Source organism: Ammodytes marinus (assembly GCF_949987685.1).
Source record: "Ammodytes marinus genome assembly, chromosome: 17".
Classification (NCBI taxonomy): Eukaryota; Metazoa; Chordata; class Actinopteri; order Uranoscopiformes; family Ammodytidae; genus Ammodytes; species Ammodytes marinus.
The window spans coordinates 17243684-17271293 of record NC_137221.1 but is presented as its reverse complement, the minus strand read 5'-3'; the positions used below and the strand labels follow the sequence as shown (position 1 = coordinate 17271293).

General features: G+C 42.5%; 1 protein-coding gene across 1 annotated transcript; it reads left to right on the top strand.

Annotated features, from left to right (window-relative positions):
- Positions 1 to 944: 944 nt before the first annotated feature.
- Positions 945 to 26173, top strand: ptp4a2b (protein tyrosine phosphatase 4A2b). The gene is made up of 7 exons (XM_080045923.1): positions 945 to 1069; positions 19875 to 20177; positions 20494 to 20602; positions 20695 to 20787; positions 21387 to 21517; positions 24051 to 24125; positions 24878 to 26173. The coding sequence occupies exons 2-7, from the start codon at positions 20173 to 20175 to the stop codon at positions 24987 to 24989; spliced, it is 525 nt and encodes a 174-aa protein (XP_079902049.1). The 5' UTR covers positions 945 to 1069; positions 19875 to 20172; the 3' UTR covers positions 24990 to 26173.
- The last annotated feature ends 1437 nt before the right edge of the window (positions 26174 to 27610 follow it).

Below are 27610 nucleotides of genomic sequence, written 5' to 3'. Positions count from 1 at the left end.
TAGATAGTAATAGGCTAACTTTGTAACTTGTTTTTGTCTTGTTAAAGATAGTGTGCTTATACATTTAGGTAGGCCTATTGCTGTGATCTTGGTGTCTATACAATTATACATAGGCCTACATGGTCTAAACATGAATATATTGTTGAAAATAGCCTACAGACTCTGATAACGTTTGATTGATTTAAGCCCTGTAGACCCAGCCTGAAGTAAACTCTCTATAGCTATGGCCGATAAAATGAATAGCCTACACTTCAAGTGGGAATGAGAGCTTCTTGAAATGTGTTTGAATATACAGACACAGGAACACATTTGTGTTGGAAAACAACTCGTGAGAGCAGGGATAATATTGTGCGGATATTTTCTGGAACTGTCGTCACCATGGTGAGCTGTCATCGTGCTCCCGGATTCTTCTTACGTCGCAATGACGCCAGACCCTCCATGCTGCATTCAGGTACTTCCGGTAACTCGGACATCTGGATTGCGTGTTTTCAATTACGACCTGAGATGCCCACATGTTGCAGCTCTTGCATAGAGAATAATAACAGCATCAGTTTAAATTTACAGTTGTTGTGTTTCAAAATGTGGTGAAGGGTACTACACCCGGAAATGTCGCTGCAAACGTTGCCAGCCATGTCCCAAGATAATGTTATGTTTGTAGTTGTTATGCTTCCTTTCAATTAAACTGGTGGCAAACGATCAGAAAATGCCACACAGCAAGCTTTCTCTGATTTGCTATTTTATAGTATTTACTACCGGATATACCGCCGTGTGCCATATACAAGTACAGTTCCAGCCTTTTTAGCCTATTGGTTCCCCCCTTTGCCCCTATTATTTACTATCTATGCTTTGCCCACTAGCTTGGGGCTGCATCGCAGGTCGTATTTCCGACAGTGCCTGAATGTGTCGTTAGGCTCAGGAGGCTCCTCCCCGACAACTGTCCAGACCTCCGACTAGAATTGAAGCTACCACCACACTGAAGAGGAACAAAAAGGCGACCTGGCAGCGCTTTCTACACTCCCTCCACTTTCTCCGGGGTAGTCACGAGATTTCAATGTTCAGCCTGCTCTTTGTAAGTAACTTTTAACACAACTAATGTAAACTGATCTCTTGGAGCTTTGTCTCTTATTATGATCATCCGCGATTGCAGCGCCGCGGAGCCGCAAGAGCCCGATGAAAAGTTGGGCTACATACTGCGAGATGATTAGCACAACACAAGGGAGCTAAAGTTACACGAGTGACTGTATAAGTGGACGAACCAGTGTGTAGCCACGTTAACGTTAGCTCGCAGGGTAGAGCTTTGGCAGGCTACAACGTTACGTACACTGTTGAAAGTCGCACTAACCCGTGTTATAATAAAACCTTAATATTTATGCCCGTAGGTGTTAGCCACCCTCGAGGTAGTCGAGTCTGACATATCGCTGGACTGAATGCTAAACGTTCCTGGGGAAAAAACAAAGTGACGGAGCTGAGCTAGCCTGCTAGCTAATGTAGCTACGTTAGCTTGCTATTATGGCAAAGGCTATTTCCTAGAATAATATTCAAGGAACATCTCCAGACAAACGTTTCGTCCACCAATATGAGTATGATGTCACTGGATTTTGTGTTGATTTTGAAACGGTTGTCGTATAACGTCATGTTATTGTCCAAACTGAACGTCGTCATATTTAATCAAATAAGAGCTAGCGTTACCCTGAGTTGTACAATGAGCTCTGGGGTCTGTCTGTAAAGGTAGCATTTTCCTCTTGGACAACATGAGGCTTAACAATGGTTTGATTTACGTTTTGACTGCTGTCTTGGCTACCGTTCACCACATTGGCACCGTGTAGATGTTCAAAATACTAGCAGTTGTTGTGATTTTCCCCAGTGTTTTCAGCTTCTTTCGTTGCTCTAGCCACCGACAGACTGCGGTGGTTGAGAGACGCTTTGGCTTCGAGGTGGTTAGCGGCTGAGCTAGCTGCCTTCCGCCCTTTGTGACGAATCTTGACCCAGAGAAACGGGCTGACCCATTTATCTGAAGCCATATGCCGAGAAAACATTTAAATAACGAAAGGACAGCGAGTGACAACAGGACATTGTCTGTACAGTAGCTAGCTGTGTCTTGGGGAGCCCCGTTTGTACTGTCCCAGCTACTGTCATTATTGTAAACTAGCCGGTTTGACTTTGACTCAGTCTATTTGTCAGCCTTCCATGCAAAACGATAAAAAAATATATATATAACAAAATACAAATGGAGCAAACACTTGGGGTTAGGTTGGGTCTATAATAACGCCTCGTTCGGTTTCCTGTAACAGAAAGCACCCGACCATACAGCCATAGCCATGTCGCATGAAGTGAAATGAGGAAATGCACTTGGGGAGGAAGTTGACTGGAGCAGCTGTGACACTAAAGGCCGCAGCACATTCCCATGCCTCTCAGTTTTCAATTTATGACCTTTCACTGGTTTCAGCCTCCCCTCTGGTAATAAATTCTAGTGGGCAGCTAATACAAAGGAATAGCTCTGAACACTCCTAACAACATGGCCCTGTGAGTCAATGAGTAACTGGTGTAACAGGTAAGCTAATTATGCATTCCTGCTTATGAGTCACTTGCAAGGTGACCTAATTGGCTGGCAGAGGATCTATGGCATGAGATGGTTAAAACAATCCGTTATCAAAACAAACCGAGGACATGGCAATGTATAATAGGAGTATCAAAATGGACTTGTTTCTATAACATTATATAAGCCTATAGTTTGTATGCATGTCACAGTATGTCACCACCTTTGGGACTAGCAACAGTGACCCACGCTGGTTTCACAAAAAGACCATGTTTTCCCAACCCTTATAGAATAGTGCCCTGAGTCTTTATGCTCTATTTGCATTATATTGTGGAAGTAGGTCACCCATACTGGTGGTGACCTGCTTTATATTATACCTAATTGACACATGATGCACAGTCCAGTCTAGAAATAGCAGAGCTCCTCTCTCAGTGCACTCAGAGCACAGCCTGCAGCCAAAGGCAGGCTTATACAGTGGGAAGCCCTCATTCCCCAAGATGCTGCACTACAAGTCAAAGTCCCGATAGGATAAGGATACCTGTTGGTCCAGTGTCCGAGCAGTGTAGTGTTTTTTTTTGTGCATGTTTTAAAACGTATACAACTGCAAGGCTAATTCTGCTTCTTTGAAGGATGAAAAATGCGTCAATTCTGTCCCTCTAAAGTGTGCATAACGTAATGGTCACACATTATGGTCATTTACAGGTTAAAATTTGTAATCTGGGTTTCTACTGGGAACTGTTTTCATGGTGTAGTGTCCTTTTATATTTCTCACATTGCCTTTGCTGAATCTCCTCAGTTGCCTCTTTGAGCCCTGCCTTCCAAAAAGCAGGGTCGGCACTGAATACCCTGGGTACCCAAATTAATGTTGAAGAAATGTGAAGGTGCATTTAGCTTATTTATGAGTTTTTGTCTTTCAAGGAAATCTCAACTTGATCCACAATTGAAGTTACAATATGATGCTTTGCTTAAAAAGCTGACTGATGGTATCGGTTTAGTCTGAATTTGCATTGCCTTGTTCTGCTCACAAATAATGTTGTCTATGTTTAAGATTGAAGTGTGAGCCTTAATCAACGGGACGCCCACATGATATATTACACCAACACAAGTGTGGTTCCTCTTGTACACAGGCTGCATTAAAAAGCCGATGTGACAAGTGGGGAAGTTCTCAGCCTTGGTTACCGTAACCGTGAAAGGCGAGCCCAGTTTACAGTAACACGACTCCAACTTACCAAGGAGGTTACTGAGGGAGAAGATCACCTATGTTGTTGTAGCCCGCTGGCATGCAGCCCACCTCTCCGCAGGGTGGCTTGGAGTGTTGAAAGGTAGGGTTGACGAGGTCCGTTCCACAGTGACTGGCTTAACAGATTTGGCCAATTTAAAAATGTAGTTATGCCGCTGGGCATCTGGCTGTGGTGAGAATGAAACACAAGCTTTGGCTTTACTGTGTTGTTAGCTTGCTAAGATCCCTGGCTCAAGAGCAATTTTTTGTTGTGTTGAAATCAGCCCAAAGTGGAAAGCTAGGATTAGATGCCCACAGCTGTTTTTCCCCCCTTCATTTCAAGCCATTAAGTGAAAAGCCATATATAATTATGCATTAGTAGCCATGGGCACCTTGTGTGTTTATTGTGCTGTGTATTGGTTGATGAATCGAGCCCCGGTAGGCATGGTGTTCGTTTACTGTTGTTGCCACAGCGCTGGGATAAAGCAAAAGGCACTGGCTCTGTAGCACTGGCACTGTCCGACAGATTGACACCTTTTCTAGATTCTACTGTAAGGCTGCCTTCTGAAACTATAGCAACAGGTAGGGATAGGATCTTCCTTTTGTTATTTGTGTTTACAACTACCTTGTCTAGCTAGAGCTGCAGTTAGCAGGGCAAAACACTGTCCATTTGCCAAAACATGCTATAGTTAAGGGAAGGGTGTTATTGTTATTGGAGCTGTTGTTTGTATAGGCTTATGTCCCGGTACCCCTTTACAGATCCAGAAGGTGTTCTACTTTTTGAAGCTACTGTACCATAGTGTAGAAACTGCTGGGTTATTATTGCATACACATGCTTGCCGTGTTTTTCCCTATTGCTAATGCCCAGTTTTATTTTTCACCTGAGCTTGGCCTTTTTCTCCATTTCCTTAAGCAGCCTTTTAAACATATAGTGCGTAACAGGGGGACACCAGTTAGGCTGTCATATTAAGGAATACAGAGAGTTTTGTGGAGCTGATGAGCTTGATCAACTTTGTGTCAACTCGTTTGGCGATGGCTTGAATGTGACCCAAATTCATTTATATGAAAAAGTTACGCACTATAGCTTTAAAGGCATGCCATGTGTGAATAACCCTAAACAAATATGGATTTGCAAAGAATAGCTGATCTAAGATCACAGCGTGTTTTTCATGCCTCCGGTTAAGGTAGTAGGATTTCACATGTCAAACAGTTCCTAGATTCGTGTGTTTGCATATGGGAGGCGATCAGCTTTGAACCCCGACCCTCTTCAAATCCGCACCACCAACTGCTTCTTCAGCTTAGCTCTGTGAATGTTTAAAGAGAGCACCGTTGCTCTTCTCTGGTCTCTTCACAGGGGACACCAACATTCCCTACAGGAGCACTTGTTGCTTGCAACTGCTGAGATAATTGTTGTTATGGCAACAGGCATCCCCCCCCACCGGTGCTGCTGTCAGAAGGCAGGGTTAGTTTCCAAATGTCAGAAGAATTGATGTCTCAGTGGGACTCTGCACCTCTCGGCAAAAATGTGAGCAGGCATTCTCTCCTGTCTAGGTCTGTCTGTTGCTGAGTGTCGGCCTCCTGTACTGAAACCTGTTTTTTATTTTAGACTTTTAAATTAGTAACGTAGAACTGAGTGAAGAGTGCAGACTTTCCGCTCCAAGTTTCTGTCATTGTAAATTGTGACTGATTGTGTCCTTAATCAACTTTGATACACATTTCTGACACCTGAAGAAGAAGAAGAAGAAGAAGAAGAATAATACACCCACAATCCAGCAACACATACACACGAACCTTTTGTCTCTAAAGCCTTGTTGGGACCAAGCCATCCCAAAAGGGTAGAGCTACACACTGCAGTCTGTTGAGTGCCGAACTGAACTCTCCTGCTCAGTGGAAATGACACATAAAGCTAGTTTAGCTCCACGGGAAAATGCCTGTCAGTTAGTTGCTCGAATGGAAGTACGGTAATTGTGAACTAGGATATAAGGAACACCTTTTACTCTGACTAATTAGCACTGTAGCTGTTTACATGTCAGATTTTATTACTACTACTTAATTGATGTGTTGGTAAACAGGTAGAGCTGTGCCTCACTGCCATGATGTATGTATCCGTCTAGACTGGGCGACAAAGTTCCTGGAACTGATTTTAAAGGTTTAGAGATTAGGATTTACCTAAAGGAGCTCAGAGATGTCTGGACAAAGTTGCTCGACCCATATTCCAGACCAAAACGAAGGGGAAACAATTTACCTGTCCTGTCTGGGGAGATATTAGTTGCACAGTAATACACATCGATGGAAGTGCCGACGGTCATTTCAAAGACTTGTATGCTGGATAAGAGTGATCCTTTAACAAGCATTCTTTACCTCTCACCTGCTGCCCTACCTTTTTAACTGTGTGGCTTCATTGCGAAATCACATCCGTTGTTGTTCTGAATGGATGATTTCCAACATTTATTCAGTGATCCATCCAAACTAGGAACAGGTTAATGTGTCAATCATATAGGCTCTAACCCGACAGGTTTATTTCTTTTAATATGTAATTTCAAGTGTAAACAAATAGTTTCCTATTACATAAATTCTACAGACATACTATACAATGAGAAGCTTTATCCATTTTACAGTGAGAGCTGTCTCCGTCACATTCAGTTGTTAGTTTTATTGTCATTTGCTTTTACAATTTTCCAGAGTGCAATTGCTCCTGAAAAGTAGCGGTAGTCAGCAATTTCTCTACAATTGTGAGCAGAGACCAGCAACTCAGTACATTTTTCCAGAAGTTGAGCATTCGGATTGAAGAAAAACATGTGAGATAATTGCAGGAGTAACAATGTTATTGTATTTTGTGTCTTTCGCAAAACTATCACAATTATATAGTAAATATTTGATATTTTGTCCAGAGCCTTTTGTCGGAGCGTGTTTTTTGCAGGAACATTTGTTTTGGTTGAGACGCATATCTGACTTCCTTTTTGCTCCTTTTATCAGCAGCAAATCAGTTTTACTTTGTGTTCTCACTCTTAAGCCTCATTCAAATGATAGTCAAATGTGATGGCTTGTGCCTGACTGGTTCTCTTTCAAATGTAATTGTTCAGTTGGCCGGTTTTTAATTTTCGTGTCAAGTGTACTTAAAAGTGCAACTAGGCCACAGCAGGCACAGAAAAAGCCTTTGTTTGGATATGTTTTCCTCTTTTATTTCCCATTTCTAAGGTACTGAGCCCTAGTCTCTTTCAGTCCTTTCCAGAGATGGGATCGCCCCCCCCCCCCCGCCCCTCGCTATCCTTCCAAGCGCTATCGGAGGCCTTTGATCGTCACACTGTTTATCTGTGCTCACTCAGAGGCGGCAAAGCAGTGTGATAAGTGGCCTTTGCCATGTGCCAGTGCATGCGTAGGGGGTGTTTGTCTGTCCATGTACATAGGGGGGCGGGGTTATACATTCTCTCACCTCTCCAGATCTATTTACACGGACACAAGGAGCCAGAACAACAAGTACGCTGCTCCTTGGCAAGATGAGCTCCTTTCCTCTGTTAGCTCAGAGAGCTAACCTGTTACTGAATACAAGATAGAATAAAGACATATTTTTACCAAAATGTCTACAACATTTAGATGGCCATGATAATTATCTTTCTACATGTCTGACATTTTCAGTAAAGTGAGTGATTGTGTTCTGTGTACAGTAGAATGGACTACAAATAGTGTAATGACACAATAAATACAGGCCTGGCACAGCATCACAAGTTGAACTTTAGATTAATACAATCAGTTAAATGGTTAGAAAGAAACTGTTATGCATGTCAATTTATTTCGACCACTTTAAGGTCAGGTTAGCTAGGTTTCATTTTCACTTCTGATCCGTGGCACAACCCTAATGTCACTATAAATATGCTACTTTTACTGTTGTCGGTAAAAGGTAAATGATCGGTAAATGAGTAACTGTTATCAGTCAGAAAAAAATGTCCCTAGTGTGCACACCCATTAACTGAGCCATTGTCGACGAATAATACAGTAAATGCTTAATGGATCTTATCAAGAAGAGGCGACACGCATGGCAGCAGCGTATATCACAGCCTGTGTCGTGTCAACATGGATTTGCTGTCCCCGTTCCGACACACAGAATAAAACTGTGTCATAGGCAGATGACGCCTTTTAAAACGCAGAAAGTAACGTTCATAACACAACACACGTTAATCCTACCTGATCACTAATATACTGAAGTTGTGTGTTTGTTCCACATCTTCCAGGCGATGGATTCCGTGTTTTTTGTGCAGTCCTTTTTCCATCTTCTGTTAGGCCAATTCTAGTCTTTTACTAGTCCCAACTGGTAAACACCTTAACTAACTCTCTTCTATTCTTTTTTTCAAATACCAGTGTAAAACAGTGTGCACTGCAGACTACGTCACACACGTGCGCCTATGATAGTTTGGATGGGCGGGAGAGTGAGTGGGTTTCCTATGCATGCCAGTCTGTGAGAGGGAGAAAGCCACACAGAGAGAGAACACCAATGAGCCTCATGCAACCAGGATAACATGTTTGCGTGAATTTATATTCAAAGTCGAGATGAAGCAATTTAATGTGTAGAACATATGGGGATGCATTTTAATGTACTCTTTAATGTGCTCTCTTGAACTGACAAAGGAGCGTGCCTTTTGCCCTTTCACGGCATTCTTAAAGGTGCAGTCAGTGACTATGGAGAAGGTTTGTTGTTTAAATCACTTTTTGTTAAAATCTGTAAATATCTCCTCACGATCCGCTACCTGTCTGTACTGTGTGTAAACTGAAAAAAAATCCAGTGTTAATACACAGCCTAGGCTTTGAAAAAGGGCATGTTATTAACTAAGGTGGACCCTTTACCAGTTTACAGAGCTTAGGCTGTGTATTAAGACCAGATTTCTTCCAGCACCCACACACGGTACGGACTGGTAGCTGATCATGAGAAAATGTTCACTGATTTTAACAAAGTGATTTTGACAGCAAGCATTCTCCAGAATCACTGACTCCACCTTTTTAAATGACTCATCCACACCTCAGTACAGCACAGACTGCTAAAACATTTGTCACTACAGTTCACTTTAGATGGTTCAAGTGTATTGTGCTCCCTCTCCAGACTTTTACTAAATGTTTTGTTTTAAATTAATTTACAAAATATTTGATATGCTCTCACTGTTTTGGTTTCATTTTGTCAACAATGCTTTGTGTTGTTAACTCATCTTAATCTGTCACAAAACCTTGTTTATCTTACAGGATTTTAAAGCTATTTTCCAAGCCCTCTTTGATATGTTTGTGACCCTTTTGCTACATTTGAATTTTGTACAGAGAGTACCATGCTGTCTTTTTCCCTGTGGTTTTTCCTGAGCCCTTTCCAAAGTGGGCCGCCTGTGTATATTTTAGGGGTATGTGGTAATAGCCCTGTGCAAAACACAGGTTTATTATGTTTCAAAACCCAAGACGGTGGCTAGCCTGACTCAGACTGTCTGTGCATGGCTCCACCTTGACACAGGTAAACACAGACATGCCCACTTGTGACTCATAATTTATGTCCCAATAATTATAAGGCTCTGATTAGGTGACCAGGGCCAATTTATTAACTTAATTTGTCCACTTAGCTGTCTGGAACCTTTTATTATAAAGGTACTATGTAACCTATATTAAGCATGTTTTGCTAAAAAGAAAACACACTATAGTACATTTGTTGTGAATATTTTCCTTTTGAATCTGACACGTATTAAGGCCATGACACACCGGCCCGATAATCGGCCATCGGGCATGGTCGGAGAGTCTGGAGGGGGCGGGGACACAAATCTGTTTGGTGTGTTCGGTGACGTCGGCCGTCGTAGATGTCGTTGGGCTTCTTTTCAGTCTTTCAGTCGGAGCAATTTGATTGGTGGAGTGCTAGCAAATCAGTGAAGTCCGGAAGTGAGGCGGGTAGCACAAACAGCTAAAAACAGCTAGCCATTGTTTTAATGTGTTTGTTTGTTTCGTTCAACGAGTACTCACATGCATCAACCCTTGTTGACTGCTCGACACCATGCTCGACACTCTCTGCTAAAAATGGTGCTCTTTATGGCCCATAAATATAAATACGTAATTCTATGTTTATGGACTAGAGAGCTGTCCCATCATTTCCGGCTTCCGTATTTTTTTGGGCCACAATACAGATTAGCGCCGCCTGCTGTTATGGAGACATTACGTCCCGCGCAAGCGCATAGCGTACGGAAAGTCAGTAGTCGGCTCGGTGTGTTCTTGGCACTTTTTAATTAGGGCCCGAGCACAGAAATTTGCGAAAGCCCTATTGTAATCGGTATGATTATTATTACGACGATTAGGGGGGTTGACGGCACTTTTCACCCACTTCCCGTCATGCAAAACTTGAAAAACTCTGCGGTAACTCTGATCCTGCAAAAAATTGCAACTTATCGTTGGTTTCCAAAAAAAAAGGCGCCCCCAGTGGCCAAAACAGTTTTTCAGGAAATGCATGCTCAAAAATTGGGCTAGAAGCCTGAAATTTTTGTACTTTTAATGGCCCAAGGCACACATAAATGCAATTTTATGTCCTGGGCCAAAATCAACAGGAGGTGGGCCATTTTGGATTTAGTGCCTAAAACCGCCAAAACCATAATTTCGCATTTCGACGTCAAACCACTGCTCAAGTACTCAACGCTTGCCCGATGTTAAATTGCGGAAACATCTCAAATTCTCAACAGAACCAGGGAGTTAAAGGGGGTCAAATTTGACGTACACATCATAAAATACGGACCTCATGAAACTTTAATTCATCATAACTCAGGCTGTGTTATACCTAGCTGCACCAAATTTAAAACCCAAATGTATCTTTGCAGGCCCCACAAAAAAGCCTCTTGAAGCCCCACCCCAAAAACAGGAAGTCTTTTAATTTGAAATATGTGAATTTCTGACTCTCAAATCATCACAATGTTCAAAAATTAACTACTCCTAGCAGGAATATATTTAGCAAAATGAAAACTCTAGGGACACTAATCAGACATGGAAGATACACCAAAAAAAATTGTTTGATTCCGAATAACTATGACGAGATGGCAGCCGATATTCTCCAAAATGTCGCCAAATGTCATAACTCCACATTACTCTGCAGGATTGCAGAGTAAAGTGCACACATAACAACTTTTTGTGCAAAAAAAAAAACACAGGATAGGGTATGTCCTCCGACATGGAAGATGATATACCCGAATGCTCGTTTTATCCGGAACTACCGTCTTGCAGCACCGGCGCCTCATTCGCCAAAAAACATCAAAAACGGACGTCATGAACCCTTTGATTGGTCATAACTCAGGCTGTGTTACACTTAGATGCACCACATTTTATACAGCAATGTACAATCCCAGTACAAACAAAAAAGCCTCTTGACGCCCCGCCCCAAAATCAACAGGAAGTGTTCTATTTTATACAGGAACTCCACCATACTCTCATCTTCTCCAAATGTTTTATGGTCAATGAGACCCAAGGCCTGAGGAAGCCCGCATGCTAATATTCATATAAAGTGAGAGCGCCAACTGCTGGGTCAAGTAAATATTGCATGCTACTTATTTACCTCCACGTCCTACACACTTGATCAAATCAACCTCAAAGCAGCTCAGGGAGGTCTAGAGACAATGATTACACGGGAAGCCGGTTCTATTGGATCCGTGGCCTTCGTAGTTTCTCGGCATCATTCCCACGAAACAGGAAGTCACTGTAATTTTGCTCTGCACTGTCCCTTGTGCTCCAAACTTCACCCGCCTGGTAAGAGCCCAGGCCTGAGGTCGTCCTCGCGTCCGTATCAAGTGCGTCGCGGCAACTTCCGCGCTTCCGGTGACAGGTATTACTGTGCCGCGCGCTCCAAAGAGGAGGAGACCGCGGCGCGTTCTCTCGCCCGAAGCGCCGAGTGCGGCCGGCCGGGACGGCGTCCAGCACGAGAGGAGAGGGCCCGTTCATCTCTGCTTGCAGTTTTAATTATCATTATTCTGTTTGGTCAAGGTGCAGGCAGTGTTGGCAATGCTTCCCTCACTGCTAACATTAAGTTATGTCACACACCAACCCTTCGCTACTTTCATGGCAGGTGAAGTAAAGGAGCCGTTCTTAGAAAAAAAATGGTTTTGAATGGACGTGGGCCAGTTTTCCTCTCAATCTACAACTAACTTCTTAGAAATCCATAGGCGGGCACGTTATCAGAATTGGGTCAACAAAGCTAGAGGCCACACACAATGAGTACACGGACCTGCAAGAATCACTTTCGGCCTGAGTCTCCCGTTTGCAAACCCCAGGAGTGTGCTGCTGCTGCTCATGGGGAAGCTCAGCTACAGTTTAGGTTCTTTGTTGGAGTTAAGTTTTCATTTAAGCCTAGTTCTCTCAGTGCGTGTCGAGGCATGCCTTAGTGTTTTAGTGTCTTGCTTGTTTTACACTACTAGATAAACTGGTGATGCTCAGAAAAAAGATTTAGAAGCTTAACTAGTGTGGCTCACTGTAGTTTGTTTGGTTTCTTGCCCTATGTGTTTTCACGCATGACTTTTGGCGAAGTAGAGTTGTTTTGCACACTACCTTCCTCATGTGTGTTGTGTTTGCTCAACAGTGTGGTGACCTGTTACTATACCCCACATTGTCTGGCCTCTTCAAGTTTTGGACTGTGTCCCAGAAGTCCACAGCACACTTTTGTCTTCATTGGGCATTTTGGAAATTCTCTTATTTTGTGACCTACTAAAGGCTTTGAATTTTGCATTAAGGGCATTCTCACCATTTTTCATTCATGAACCAAATTTAGTTTGGAAGATGTTACTGAGGGTTTGTTGTTTTCATACACCAGAGACCTGACCTGTTGTTTGATTGATGTGCAATGGTATGTGCCATCTGCATCACATTTGTTGAACATTGGAAATGCAATTCATTTTGATATTGTAACTTGGCTCCCTCTGACATGAAAAAGAGAGAACTGTGTCAGACCACAATGCAGCTGCACCTGCACCTTCACACTAGGCTATTTCTCGTTGTTCAACAGTACAGTACAGGATTTCACCCTACTTGTGTTGTACTTTGGTCTTCTTGAGGCTTGGTGACTCTGACATTGAAGTTATATTGCATAACCTTTTGATGTTGAATGATGCATGTTGTTTACATTCAAGCCAGTCGGCAAACAAGTTGACACAAAGTTGATTAAGCCTATTGGATCCACAAAACTCTGTGTTTCTCAGTGTGGCAGCGTTTACACACTGGCACAGGAGCTCAGAAAATCCATAGAAGAAATGTTTCAGTTGTTGATTCTACTGCTTCAAAAAAAAAACTGGACGTACAGCAGTATACAGTCACCAATGGCTTACTTCATGGAGATGAGCTGACAGTGTTGTTGTAATTACTCTGAATTCCTCACTGCTTTTCCTTATAGTCCAGCTTGCTGTGTGGAGACCCCTTCCCAGGTTTTTTTAGGTGAACCAGACACTGGGTGTCTGGCCCATGCCCAAGTTTGACACCAGCTTTCACACTTCACCAAATGTACTGAAGGCCTGGTCTGTGTAAAGTTGGCCTCTGCTCAACGTTTTGAAATGAGTGAATAGGTGTTTCTTCATCTCTTGTTGGCGGGGAGCACAAAGTTAAGTTAAGGACGGCTCCCATTTTCAGTGAGATCCTCCCACCCAGCCCACCATCAACACAGCATTGACGTCACGGCAAGGTTCCAGCTGGACCATTGGGTCAGGTGTGACCCTGTGTTTTTTTAAATTTTTATCTCAGCCACAGTAACTGCCAAGCTCTCAGCTTAACTTTTAGGTTTCCCGCTCTCCTTTTCACTTGTTTTAAGTTTGAATATCCATTGTTATGTCCTCCTAGATGTTTTTCCCTCACATCTTACAAATTTCTTCACGTTACTATTCCTTAGTCCCCTGTCTTCTTTGACGTTTTCAAGCATACCAAGTTATCTTTTATTTGGCATTAACTTAGGCCATCGGGAGTGAAGACACGTCTCGGTCTCTGTGACACTTGGCCCCATTTCTGTTCCCCACTGATTCACGCTTGCTCTAGGTTTGATTGTGGCGGTCCTGGTATGCATCTTGTTTTTTGCATTTGTTTCTGTGGAAGCACACAGCTTAAAATGAGACACTAAAAAGGAGAAGTGTGTGCATTGGGCGTAGCAGCAAGCAGGTGGTTATGTGCGAGAAGGGTGTTTAGAGCCTTTATCAGTCTTGTGCCATATCTTTCACTTCAAGGAGTATAGTGCTTCCTCCCTCCCTCCACTCACCATCCATCCTCCCGCAAATGACAGGCACACCCCCCTCCCCTGGGCTCTCACACAGCGATGTAGCCCTCTCCAGCTGCTTTAAGGCAGTACAGTCTGGTCATGCCCGGTCTGGCTGCAGACAAAACATCAACGGGACTCAGGCACTAAACATCAGACCACCAGACAGCGTTGCATGTATTACTAACGTCTTTCACAAGGGTTGAAGAAGATGGATGGACTCAGAAATTCCATGTTTTCTATAAAAGTCTGTTTTGCCACCATGCTCTTTCAGGCTGTATAATCTGTCAGTGGTTTTCTCATTTTAATGTGACCCCCTTGCGGCAAACGTATTGCCCAAGCTAGCTTGTGACACTGTCATGTATGTACTCTGAACAAAATTATAAACAGAACACACAACAGGTTATTGCTCCAATTTTTTAGGAGATGAAATCAAAGGTCTAATACTTTTTCTTTTTACACAAAAGTCCCTTTTCTCGCAAATTGTGTTCACAAATTAAAATCTGTGTTTGTGAGTACTTCTCCTTTTGTCGAGTTAATCCATCTACCTTAACAGCTGTGTTATATTAAGATGCTGATTAGACAGCATGCAAAAAGTCTTGGATTATTGATTTCAGCTCATGAAAAAAGTTGGAGCAAAAAGAGTGTTGCGTTTTAAATTTTGTATCTTGTTCAGCGTAGTGGTGCGAGAGTGACTCAAGATTGCCCACCTGACAGCTATTTGCAACAAGAGCTGCCAGTGATTCCAATAAAAAACAGTCCAAAGATTGTTAAAGACTTTCATTTAATACACTCACTGTAGCAGTCTACTCTGTCGCACTGTATCTGTGATACCTTTACAACTTCCCCCGGAAGTGTTCCAAATCTGTTGCTGACAATATGAGCCTTTTCAATGGAAAATACTCAATCATACAATTTGCTACTGTATAATCCTGCAAATAAATAGCTGCCTCATTTCTAAACTTAAATCGCACACAGCAATTAAGTGCTCAGCTCACTAATAAAACCTGTAAAGGCTTTGTATTTTGACAGACGGGCAGACTGATGAATCATCCAAAAATGAGTTGGCGGCTGCAGTATACCCATGCCCCCTTGACTGCCATGCTTTTTGCAACTTAATCGCCTGTTTAGGTTTGTGTGTCCTGTTCTGTCCTGAGATACCGCAACCTTTATCAGCTAGTACTGCTACTCTGCGCTGTCACACACTTCCCATCGCACTCTCTCTCCTCCTGTTCTTTATCCTTAGTCACTACTAGTAGCAGACTTCTGGAAGAGGCCAGCTGATTTGGGAAGTTCTCCCCATCAACTCTCAATGAGGCCCTCTCCTCTGTCTCTGTCTCTTCCCCCTCCCCTTCAACTGTAGAACATGTGATGAGGAACGGGGCACCAAGGGAGCTTTCTCCAGGCCGCTGCGTGGGCCTCTGCCTTTACTGAGTGACCTTTCTCCCAGTTTAGTATACAGTTGAACATAGAAACACAGGCACTGCAGGCCGGATGTAACCCCAAACATACTCTACTTTTAAGGGAAATACATAAGTGCTGCTTTGACATTTGTTTTGTTCTACCTGCTACAGCTGTGTAATTGGTCCCAAAACAAAGTTGGCTTAATAATTCCTGCCACAGTAAATCCACCACCCTCCCAATGATAGGATGTTGTACATTGAAGTTGGATTTTTTTTATTGTATTATGTAATATTTGTCTCTTGATACTGACGTTGAAATGGAGTTCACTTTGCTGAAAGTATTTATACAAAGGCTGGCATGGTCACTTGAGGTTAACCTAGTCATTGAATTGTGAGCTGTTATGACATTTATTTTGTGCAGCTCCGCCAAGATAATCAATGCTGAGCTGATAGTCTCGGCCGCAAATGGACCGTATGATTGAGGATACGAGGTCTACAGAAAAGCACGTTTGACTCGGCAGAAGGTTGTGGACTTGTTCTCCGACTAGGCTTTAAGGCCTTTGTGTACATGGCTTCTTGTTTCCTGTGTGGTTTAAACATGTTTTTTTTGCTTCTACAAACAGCTTTTTATGTGTTTGTTTGTGTGTGTGTGTGTACGTACGTATGCGTTTGTTTGTTTTTACTCTTCTTGCGTCCGTGTAGTGTGTAACTGCAGAACCAGTTTGCAAATTTCAGGGTGATTTGCATGTTGTCCAGAAGGCTGACGGGCTCGATGTTCACAACAATCCTCTTTTCTCTATCACTTCTCTATTGACACGCTCACTCAAAAGCTTGTCAAAATGAGTCACTTGTTGACAGTAGCTTTTTTTTTTTTTTACTTTATGAAGAGTAAGTAGTAAGCTTGACAAGGTCTCACTCCATCAGATCATTACAGGAGAAGTATATTCAGACGCAAACAAACAGGTAATCATGGTGAGAGAATAGCAACCGATCTTTTTTAACAATTAGTCATGATTCCCACCTAGCCCAGACGTTCTTCAGTTCATGTGTACCTGTGTGTTAACTTTGAAATGTTATTATGGTCGTGTCAATTTGCCTTTGGGAAACTCCAAAATAAGCTGCAGTTAAAACTCAGACTGACTGTATGACATTGTGCGTCTGTCTAGGCAGCCACACAAAATCCTGTTTCCCTCAATCTGTGAGCGTAAACTGTCATTGTGGTGTGTCTGTTGGCTCTTTTGTTCTTCAGTGTTTCCTCCGTGTTTCAGTCTCTCTAAACTGTCTTGTCTCTTTTCTGAAGTCAGGTTTTAATTAGGGCCCGGCCGATATGGATTTTTGGGTGCCCGATGCCAATTATTTTCAGAGAAATTACGATAACGATTAAATCGGCCGATTTTATTTTTTTATCCCATAAATATCAGACATTAAAGGCCTACTTCACCGGTTGGAATATGAAGGTGTATTGAACTCGGAGATCCTATTTAGTATAAATCTGTAAAAAAATAAAAAATAAAATTGTAGGGTTAACGGCAAACAGGCCTTTAATGTCTGGCTACTCTTCTTTTTTTTCAAAGTTTAGTTGTGTGCATGCAGCAATGCCACAATGTGTTCATTACAGGTTATAGGCGGTTATTAAAGGGCATCACTGAGGATCTCAGACGTCACACAAGAAAAAAGTATCCTTGTGGTTATTGCCAATGCCAAGTATAAATCATAGAAGGGGAAGAAATACATTTGTAGAGGAAAACGGGTTGATGCATCCCTTTTACAGTGGCCTTGTTAAGGGTGAGGTTAAGTGACAGTGGGGTAAGTGGGTGGAAGTAAGTTGGTGTGGTTTTGAAAAGTGGGCTTTTGTTGCAAATGTGGTCTCATCAACTTTACTTGAAGTCAAACTGGTAGAGTTGAGAGACAAATTATAAATCTTATTTCTATTTCCCATCTTACAGTTGAGTTAATAAATGTCCAGACAAAATTGTGTGTGAGTGAAATGGAGAGAAAGAGACAGAGAGAGAGCACAGAGAGGCTTGTGTCCGTCTGAAGGAGGTGAATAGCGGGAGCGTGGGACTGCAATGCTGGTGCTTTGTTTGAAGCTTTGCCCACTCGGCAATCCTCACCTTGTGACTATTGCCTTCGACACAGTGCCGAAGTCCAAGCCCTTTTTTCTCTCCCCCGGTTGCCCTCCCACTACTTTGTGTACGTAGTGATAGCCGGCTCTCGTCATTCACTTTCCCTCTGCTGCACCCCCACCCTCCCTCCCTCATCCCCCTCTTCTGTTGCTCTGAGACGGTTCCAGCCAGTTTGTGGCGGCTGGGTTCAGACTTTTGAGGACTTGGCACACTTTGACTGACTGCTCCCCGGCTAGTTCCAAACCAGACATTACCTGTTTTGTAAGACACTCTTGTGAAGCGCATGTGTTTACAAAGTGCTCCATAACTGTGCATAATATTAGTTTCCATTTTGGCGACAGGTGGTGAACTGGGTGATGTGATGTAATGAAATGAAAGTTGTTTTCAATTCACAGTGGACTCATTACTAAGGCTTGACGGTAGATGCAGCGGTGGTGGTTCCCCTTTTTTGAAGGGGGACGGGGATTTCTGGAAACTGAAGTTATTGTTCTCCTGACATTGATCTCCAATATTGATAAGACTGTGCCAGGGTCCTTTTAACCCATTGATGCCTGATGCTGCACGACAGGCAGGAGATACTATGATTCAGCATCAGGCATCAATGGGTTAAACACTACATTGTTGTGCTATGCATATCACAAACTTGCCCTGTTTTTTAAGACTCTTAAAAGCTATTATAGGTGCCAATTTGCAATTTTCTCCCAAGGATTTAAACCAAGGGAGGGAAAAATCACCTTCTAATGCCTCGTTTCCACCGAGTAGAGCGGGTCGGATCGGAGCGGTTCGGCCCGGGTAGTTTGGCTTTTCATTTGCCAAAAGTTGGGTAGGGTACGGTTTAAGCGCACCTAACCGCTCTGAGCCGCTCCTAATCTCAGTATTCCTCCGTAGGGGTACTAGCCGCCTGAAAGGGTGCCGAAAAGGCGGAGCTACACACTGCCGTCATTTGATTGGTTGAAACAATCATTTCCGCCATGTGTAGTCATCTCGGCAAGAGTGAAGAGTCTTGTGTTTTGGCGAAAATGTGAGCACAGCACTGTTTATTGTGTGGTGTTTTTCCTCGTCTGATTAATTAATCAGTTGGTTACACTGTGTCCCACTGCTAGTCACGTAGCTGCCGCAGCCAGCACTGTTCGCTCACTGTCTCTATGAGTTGCACCGAGCCGTCTCTGTGTGTTTACGCCATAGATAGTAGTAAATAGCCTACACGCTCACAACAACACAGGGGGAATAAAAAAGAGGCTGGTTTGACCAAGCAAAAACGAGAGACCGCTGACTTGACCACAGTTGGTCGAAAGAATCATTTCCGCCGTGTGTAGTCACCTCGGCTAGAGTGAAGAGAGTCTTGTGTTTTGGCGAAAATGTGAGCGCGGCACTGTGTATAGTGTGGTGTTTTTCCTCGTCATTTAAATGAATTAGTTGGCTACACTGTGTCCCACTGCAACGATGTCACGTAGCTGCCGCAGCCAGCGCTGTTCGCTCACACTCTATCAGTTGCACCGAGCCTTCTCTGTGCTCACAACAACACAGGGGGAATAAATAAAGAAGCGGCTGGTTTGACCAAGCAAAAAGAGAGACCGCTGGCTTGACCACAGTTGTTCCACAGCCCGATAGTTTGACCCACATTCTGGCGGCGGCTATCGCAGTCCAGCCTAAACCCCGCCCTATCAGTAAGGGTAGGGTCGGCGGTGGAAACACCATCGAGATTCTTAAAAGTGAGCTGTCCCGCTCTGAGCCGCTCCGATCCGCTCTACTCGGTGGAAACGAGGCATAAATAAACTTTGCAAGTGCTCTATAAAAAAAGTGGTTGCATTTTAAATACTTTATTTTTGGTTTCTTTTTTTTAAGGAACACACTCACACAACTGAAAAAGTGAACACACAACCAAAAGACAAAATAAAATAAACGACTAACATTGCGTACTCTACTTAACAGGTTTCTAAGTTCATTGTTTAAACTAAAGGTAAATGTTAAGCAAAAAATAAAAAGTCAAAAAGGTGTCATGAGGTCACTTCAGCGCTGCTACATAGTCCAGGAAAGGCTGTCATATCTTTTAAAATGTTCCTGCAAAACACTGTTGCATTTTGACCCATATTTATTAAGATATTATATATAGTTCTTAATGACTTAGCAACATTCAGATATAATCGGTATATTTCAAATGATATTTCAAAACGGCATATTTGGCCAGGTATGGTAATAATGAACATTTCCTCGTATGTCACGTCCGACAACATTCTTACAGTTGAAACCTTAAGCCTATGTTGACAGTGCTGTGCTGTTAACTGCTTAGGCAAATGTTTGACAGGCATTCAGACTTGTTTTCCAGCTGTCATTCACTTCACTCTGGTCCTTCTCCTCTCTTTGACAGGCTTTCTGTGTCGACTTCAGCCGCACCTATATGGCGTGTGTGAGCGGAGAATTTTGCCAGGCACAGCACCTCACCTCCGTGGAGAAGTGAATCGGCCGCCCCCCGAGGGACTACGCTACCCAGAAACCCCCCTGAACGCCAGCACACTAGGAACTTGCTGACTCTTCAAAAGGCCCCTCCCCCCCCTGGGATATCGCGTAGTCCTTGGCCAAGACTTCTCTGCCTCTCCCAACTCCAACACGAGAAATAGTGCTTTCCGCTTTCTCCTCGAACAGCCAATCACATACAGCTCTCCTGAATGGGGTAAACTGATTGGATGACTCCTGGATAGTCTCTCCATCTTTTTTTTTTCTTTTAATTTTTTTGTTTTGTATTAATTCATTTTTAATTTATTTTTTTACATCCCGGAGTACTGTGGACTAGTTTATGCTTTTTTGTTCCCTTTCTCTGTGTATATCATCCCGTAGTTGAACACCTGTTGTCCTCCTTGACCCATCCTTCTCCACGTGTTGTCATTTTTATTTATTGTAAAGAATACATCAATCTCCTTGCAGTCTTTGCTGACTTCTGAGCCAAAAGTCGCTTTTGTTTTGTAAGAGTATTGTAATTGTTTTTTAAGCCGTCTCGCCAACATGAACCGCCCCGCTGCAGTCGAGATTTCCTACGAGTGCATGAGGTTCCTCATCACCCACAACCCCACCAATGCCACGCTCAACAAGTTCACAGAGGTAGGCCTACAATCTTGTCTTTTTCAGTATCTGTACATGTCAGTTTGCTAGTCCTCATCCGTGTCTAAAATCCTCTCTCTTCTGTCTGCCAGGAGCTGAAAAAGTGCCACGTGAACACACTGGTGAGAGTTTGTGACGCCACCTATGATAAGGCTCCTGTGGAGAAGGAAGGGATACAGGTTGTGGTAAGAACTTTATTGAACTGTATTGACATTTTCCGGTACAGTATGTAAAATCATCTATTTCAGACTCAAACACTGAATAACAACTATTAAGTTACTAATATACAAATTAGAAGGCAAAACTATTTCATAATCACACATGAATTTCTTCAATAAAACTAAATGACATACATTGCATTATGTAGGTATGTACAAAGCCGCTTTATAGCTGTACATGACGTCCCTTGCTGAACAAAATGTATGCAACCTATACTTGAACGCTTTAACTGAAATGGACCCCACCACGATCTTCTGGAACCTTGTACCATGTTTTGACCGCACACTTTGCAAAGAAACCTTTCTCCTTTTCAGACACATTTGTTTTGGGATACAACTTTAAAGATATACCTATTGTTCCAAAAGTGGAGTATGGGCTCAACAGTGTTGTCATATATTCAATGGACAAGCTTATAAACCTCATTCATGTATCTTCTGTAAACAACAGACGGTTAACGTATACACCCACACAACAATTGCGGCAGCCTTTATTTACTGTACGTTTACCCTTTTCCACCTTAAAACATACTTGCACACATACACACCTCTTGTCTTATCTCCTCTAGGACTGGCCCTTTGACGATGGTGCTCCTCCTCCAACCCAGATTGTGGACGATTGGCTCAAGCTGCTCAACACCAAGTTTCGAGAGGAACCGGGCTGCTGCATCGCTGTGCACTGTGTGGCAGGCCTCGGCCGGTGAGTGGCTATAGCTGCTTTGTTATTATCCAGTGACGTGAAAGTAACTCCAGAGGCAGTGCTGAGCGTTTGCATTGTTGTTTAGTCAACCTTTGAACGGTTTCTGATCCTAAAAAACCCTACTGCTACTTAACTAGTAAATCTTCTTGAGTCCTGTAACAAAAATTGTGATTATGGATTAGTTCGTATTTCCTTGTGCGTCTAAAACACGTCCGGTTTAAAGGTGGGGTCAGCGTTTCTGAAGAACTTTTGTTGTCAAGATCAGTGAATATCTCCTCACAATCCGCTACTTCCAGTGTTAATACACAGCCTAGGTTCTATAAACATGTCTCTAGCTACAGTGGCCCCCCTTTGTTTACGTACCCTTTGTCAACTTACTTGTTAACAGGGGCAAGGCTGTGTCTCAACACCAGATCTTTTTTCAGCGCTCACACTATGGACAGGTAGCGGCTCGTGAGCGTATATTCACTGATTTGGACAAAAAGTGAGTTTGACAACAAGCGTTCTTCAGAATCGCAGACTCCCTCTTAAAGGAAAAGAAAGTTCCATTCAAAGATAGTCATCAGTCTATATCTGGCTGCTAATAAGAATTCAAGCTACAATGCTATCAGACTAGCTTAGACAATGGTATTCTTCCAAACTATGTCTTTTAGTTACTCCTGGGGCTTCTTAGGGTGTTCCCAGACCAAGCTGAGTATATAATCCATTTAGTTGGATGTGCCTGGAATGCTTCCAAAGGATGGGCTTCACGGGGTGTTGGGGCAGCCTTAACTGGCTCCTTTGTTTATTCTTAAAGAGTAACCTGAGACATCCATTAATACTGTCCTTTTCACCCCCCAAAAAAATCAGTGTAAAAAAACATAAAATTCGCTGTTACATCACTGCCCCAAACCACCAGGCACTATTGTGAAAACAAATGTCTTTTTCTAGTAAGTCTGGTGGAAAGAGAGAGTAAGTAAGTATCTGGAGCTAATTACTTAGCTGTGAGGTGGGACGAGCATGGGTCTTGCATTTTGTAGTTTGCATAATTTGTGCCAAAACGGAGTGTTAAGTTTTTCTCTGAACAACTCAAACACCAAACAAATATCCCATGTACAAAGGTTTATGTTGTTTTTTTCTTTATCTTGAAGTTGAAAATCCCCATTGGAAGGCTCCAACAATAATTAGCTTCTCAGCAGTAGCCTGTTCCTTTGTGTGACGCCACCCATGTGACCTAATTTCACCCTGTGCTGCTATACTTCCCTATTATATTATCATCTGTGGTTCTGCTAGTGTCCAAATAAGTCTGTTTTTCTCCTAATCTTTGTATCTTCTTCTAGCCTTCCTCTCCACCCCCCTCCCTCCGTTTTAACACTTGTTGCTGCTTTACTATTGATCACATAGTCGACGCTGGGTGTGAACTGCACTGCACCTCTTCATCCGTCCCTGCACTTCTGTATCTCATCTTAAATACACACAGGCAATTGATTTAGTATGTGTGGAATGGTTGTCCTCTCTTCCTCCTCCTGTCATTGCTCTATAAATGGACAATCAGCTGGTTTGAGTTATCTTTGGTCGGTGACAACAGTCAGGCTGCCGTCGCCTCTGAAGACTTGCAAGAGGAAGGGCAATAACATTTGCATGTGATCTTGTCTGGTCATGAGGTTGCACAAGCGCTGTGCTGATATCATAAGCGCAGGGCCAGCCTGTCAGCGAATTACAGATGGGTTAAGCACAATAACAACACGGCAAGTGTGAAAACAAAGAAGGCAGACGGACGTAGCGCGGGCCAGCGAGTGTGAAAAAAAGTGTTTCTCCCGGCCACAAACGCACAATATGCCAATCGTATCTCGGTGACGTCCACCATTTTTCATTTCTGCGGCATTCCAGAGGCTGTATAATGAGCAGTATGGGGTTAGACAAGGCATTCTCTGAATTCATCTCTTCATTCTTCGCCGTCCCGTGTTAACTGCAGTCATCTGGGCTTTTCCATAGCTTTACGGCCTCATCTACGTTACGCCAGCCAACATTTTCGTAGCGTGGGAGGCTGCAGCTATGTGCCTTGTTGTTGTTTGTCCTTTCTTAAACAGTATTCTCATCCCTCCTTCAACACTATCGTCTTTTTTCCCTCTTTCAATCCCTTCTTTCTCACATACTGTCCCTCCGTGAAGTTTGTGTGAAAGCAACTCGTGGAAATGCTCCCTCAGCACAGAGAATTTGACCTGTCAAGCGGCCCAGAAAGTTTTTATATTTATTTTTTCTCTATCTCATCTGGTGAGAAAGGAGAAGGTTGTCTTACTGTAACTTATCAGTTGTGTGTGTGTGTGTGTGTGAGACTCGAGGTGTGAACCCTGTGTCCCAGCAGGGTGAACGGTGAACTTGTGCACCCCTGTTGATTTCCCAGGCCTGTTTCCCAGGTTCAAACCCCCTCCCTTTCCCCCTCTCACCATATTACTATGGAACCATGGCATTTAATCTAACTGTTCTTTTGCTTCTCTCCCTTCTGTGATTCTCTCACTGAACTGGTCCACTGGATTTTTCTGCACCTTCTCAGCGCTCCAGTCTTGGTGGCCTTAGCCCTCATTGAGTCTGGGATGAAGTATGAGGACGCTGTGCAGTTCATAAGGCAGTAAGTAGTACCCCCCCCTACTTTTGAACTTTGAGGTTTCAATAAAGATTGATCTTTAGTCTGTAAATTGTACACTGTTTAACTAGAAATGGGGTGCATTTGAAATAGGCAACAAACCCTTGTCTTTTTAACACCGTGATTTGAGGTTGTGTATGAGGTCGATTAGCTGCACCTTTTTTTCCTTTTGGTTTGTTGACAACGTATGGACTATGCCATTTGTCTGTCTATAGTCAATTGTAATTAGATTGTCTGGTACTAGAAACAAAGCCGTGCCCTGCAAGATGTCAGGGGTTAAATCAGTAGTTCAAAATTTTTCAGATACTTATTCAACTTGTTGGTGTGCAGAAACCCTAGGTAGTTACTGCTCCCTGCCAAAAACGTTCTGGCACATACATCTCCATAATCTTTTTTTTTTTATATACATTGTACACAGTTTCTGTAAAGAATAAACAAGCAACATATAAAGTATTAATTAATGAGCTTCAAAAGGTGCTGGAAAGGAAGATATTGTTGACTTTTTCCTTAAGCTAAACTAAGCTAACGCACCGTTAACTGTAGCAGCTGCATCATATTAAGACGGATGTAAAATTCCTATTGATCTGCTTATCTAATTTTCTGACAGAAAGCTATTCTTTTGATCACTACAGTAATAACCTTGTCTACTATAACATGCTCTTTGCTCTCTTTGGTGGTTGTCATTGTTTTAATGTTCTGTCTGCTCTACTTTTTCCCCCTCCCTTTGCTTTTCATAGGAAGAGGCGTGGAGCCTTCAACTCCAAACAGCTTCTTTACCTCGAGAAATACAGACCGAAAATGCGTCTGCGGTTCAAGGATACCAACGGCCACAACTGCTGTGTGCAGTAGGCTTCCTGTCAGTGCATCTTTCTTATGTGCATCTAGTGGGGAATCTTCCATCACGGGGAGATAAAAAAAAGAAAAAAAAATGAAGAGAGTGCTACCAGTAATTATTGTGATGATTTGTTAACACTGAGTCATGGTTAATTGATCCAGAGAGCAAGCGAGGGGTCGAATGAATGAATCCAGATCTGGGGATCCACCAGCCGAACCAATGAATGGAAGGTCAAAGCACACAGATAGGCCCCGCCTCCCGGTTATACTGCTCAACCACGGGCCAGAATTATTTTTCAACTCGAGTCCATCCTGTTTTTTTTTTTGTTTTGTTTTTCAGTTGTAATCATGGGATAGCAATTTCCATTTTATGAATTTTTGTTTTTACACAAACCATGGTGATGATATTATGTAATGTTAAATGAGATTCTGATTTTTATTTCCACTAATTATGGATACTATGATTAGGCCACAATAATGTACCTTTTTAAAAAAACATTTTTAAACTAAGAACACACATTACGACTGTCCATTTTGGATTTGGGGTGTTTTGTTTTTTGCACAAAAACTCAAACGTTCACCTGAAAATGCAGTAATGTTTTCCTCTTAACCCTTCACTTCGCTTCAAGTCACTTTCAGTTTAGGGATTCACTGAGTTTGAATATGTCTGCAATATTTATTCACAATATGATATGTGTGGCAGTTATGAGTTTGGCAGGGTCAAGGACACTTTGTTATCCAATAGTTTTGTTGTTTTTATTATTTTTTTTTCATCCTTCGAGAGCCATGTTTATTTTTATTTTTTATTATCTTGTTGGAGTGCAATAATCAGTCCACCTCAGATACGCCCACCAATCCCTGCTGGACATATTACACATGTACACACACGTAAACGCACACACACCACACACATCATACACTCATACACACATACACACAACAGACACTCATCGAGGCAGTTAAAACAGGAAAATAACGTAACAACTCCTACAACAGGTACTTCTCCGGCTTTCATTCATTCAATGGGCTACAATAGGACTTCCCTAAATATTCATATTTAAACTCGTACACACAGAGCCTAAGATCTAATCTGAAAGACAACATGGAGAAGAATGAAATGGTCAGTTTTTTATCATTGTACCCATTTTGAAAACATCCCCAATTCGTATTGGTTCTTTAAAGATAAATAAATTCAAATAAAAAAGCAGACGTGTCTCTCTTTGTGTGCCTCTACTGGCTTTGAATGTTAAAATATTGTTTTATTTTGTGGATGTACATTTCTAAAGAGAGTACTTGGGTAGTAGGTTTTAACATATTTACATTAAAATTGCTAAACATATGTCCATGAATCCTCTATTGTATCAAAGTAGGAATGGTTTTTGTAGGCTGACCTGCAATCAATATTTCTTATTCATAAAATGCCAAGGTGAAGTGCAGGATAATGTGTTTTACCCAGCCCTCATAACTTAAGTCACTTCCATCCTGTTTTGAAAAAGAGCGAATGACAATGCTGGCTGCTGGCACTTGGTGTTTCCCAGACAGTGTGTGCCCATTAGACATGTCAGTCAAAGCCGGCTCTACATGTCCTGTCCTCCTGTTCCCCTGTGGACAGTGACTCAGCAACACGTGGAAGGTCCAGGACAACGTGGTACTGAGAAATGACTCACACATCCTTGACTGGCAATCACGACTTCAGCTGATACCTCCTCAACTGAATTGAAAGTGCCCCCTCTGCTGCTCACATACCGTCATTGGCTGAGATGAGATGATGCATTCAAATGATGTCGGAGTGTGGGCAATGGGTGAAATATGCTAATAAGGGAACATAACTGGCTTAACTTATTAGAAGTACAGATCAGGGACAGTTAATAATAATTATTGGAAGTTGCAACTAAGTGCTTCTGCAGTTAAAAGTATACCAATATAAAACATTGACATGTGCCTCAAGTATTTGACGTTCATGAGTTAATTTCTCGACCCATTTAGAGACTTTAATGAGTAATCACTCATTGATAATTTGATACAGTACTGAAGTATATGTTGTTTTTTCTTACGGACTTGAATAATTGTCACTGCCCAGAAGTATGCAGCTCAACCACAAACAAATTGCCTTGTGTTACAGCCAAGTGCTGCTTTGAATAATATGAATGTCATCTACAGTGAGATATGTGCCACACGGTAATCATTGTTCCAGTCGAGGAAGCTGTATTTGTTTCTGTGCAATAGATTGAAACAATATAAGACTAAGGTGCTTAATAGTAGGCTTATAATTGAGGACAAGAAGAGAATTCATAACAAATGCCCTTAAACAAGCCTGTTGATTTATTTTGGGTTGTGACAGTGATCATTTTTATACAACTATTATAGGCTATCAAAAGACAAGAACATCTTTGGATAAAATAGGAGATGTGTTTGCGCCCTCCACCAATAGATGTCACTAAAAGAGCTTAGTAGGATCTTAGCAGTGCTGTAATTGATCTGATGACTCGGTATGTTGTCATTGATGTGATGACTAGTATAGGCCCTATGTCCTTGATGTAATGACTCATGTTGTCATTGATATTTGCCACAAACCTGTTGTACAATAGGTTGAAAGCACAAGACAGTGGCTTGGTCAGAATCCTCCTTGGGTCCCC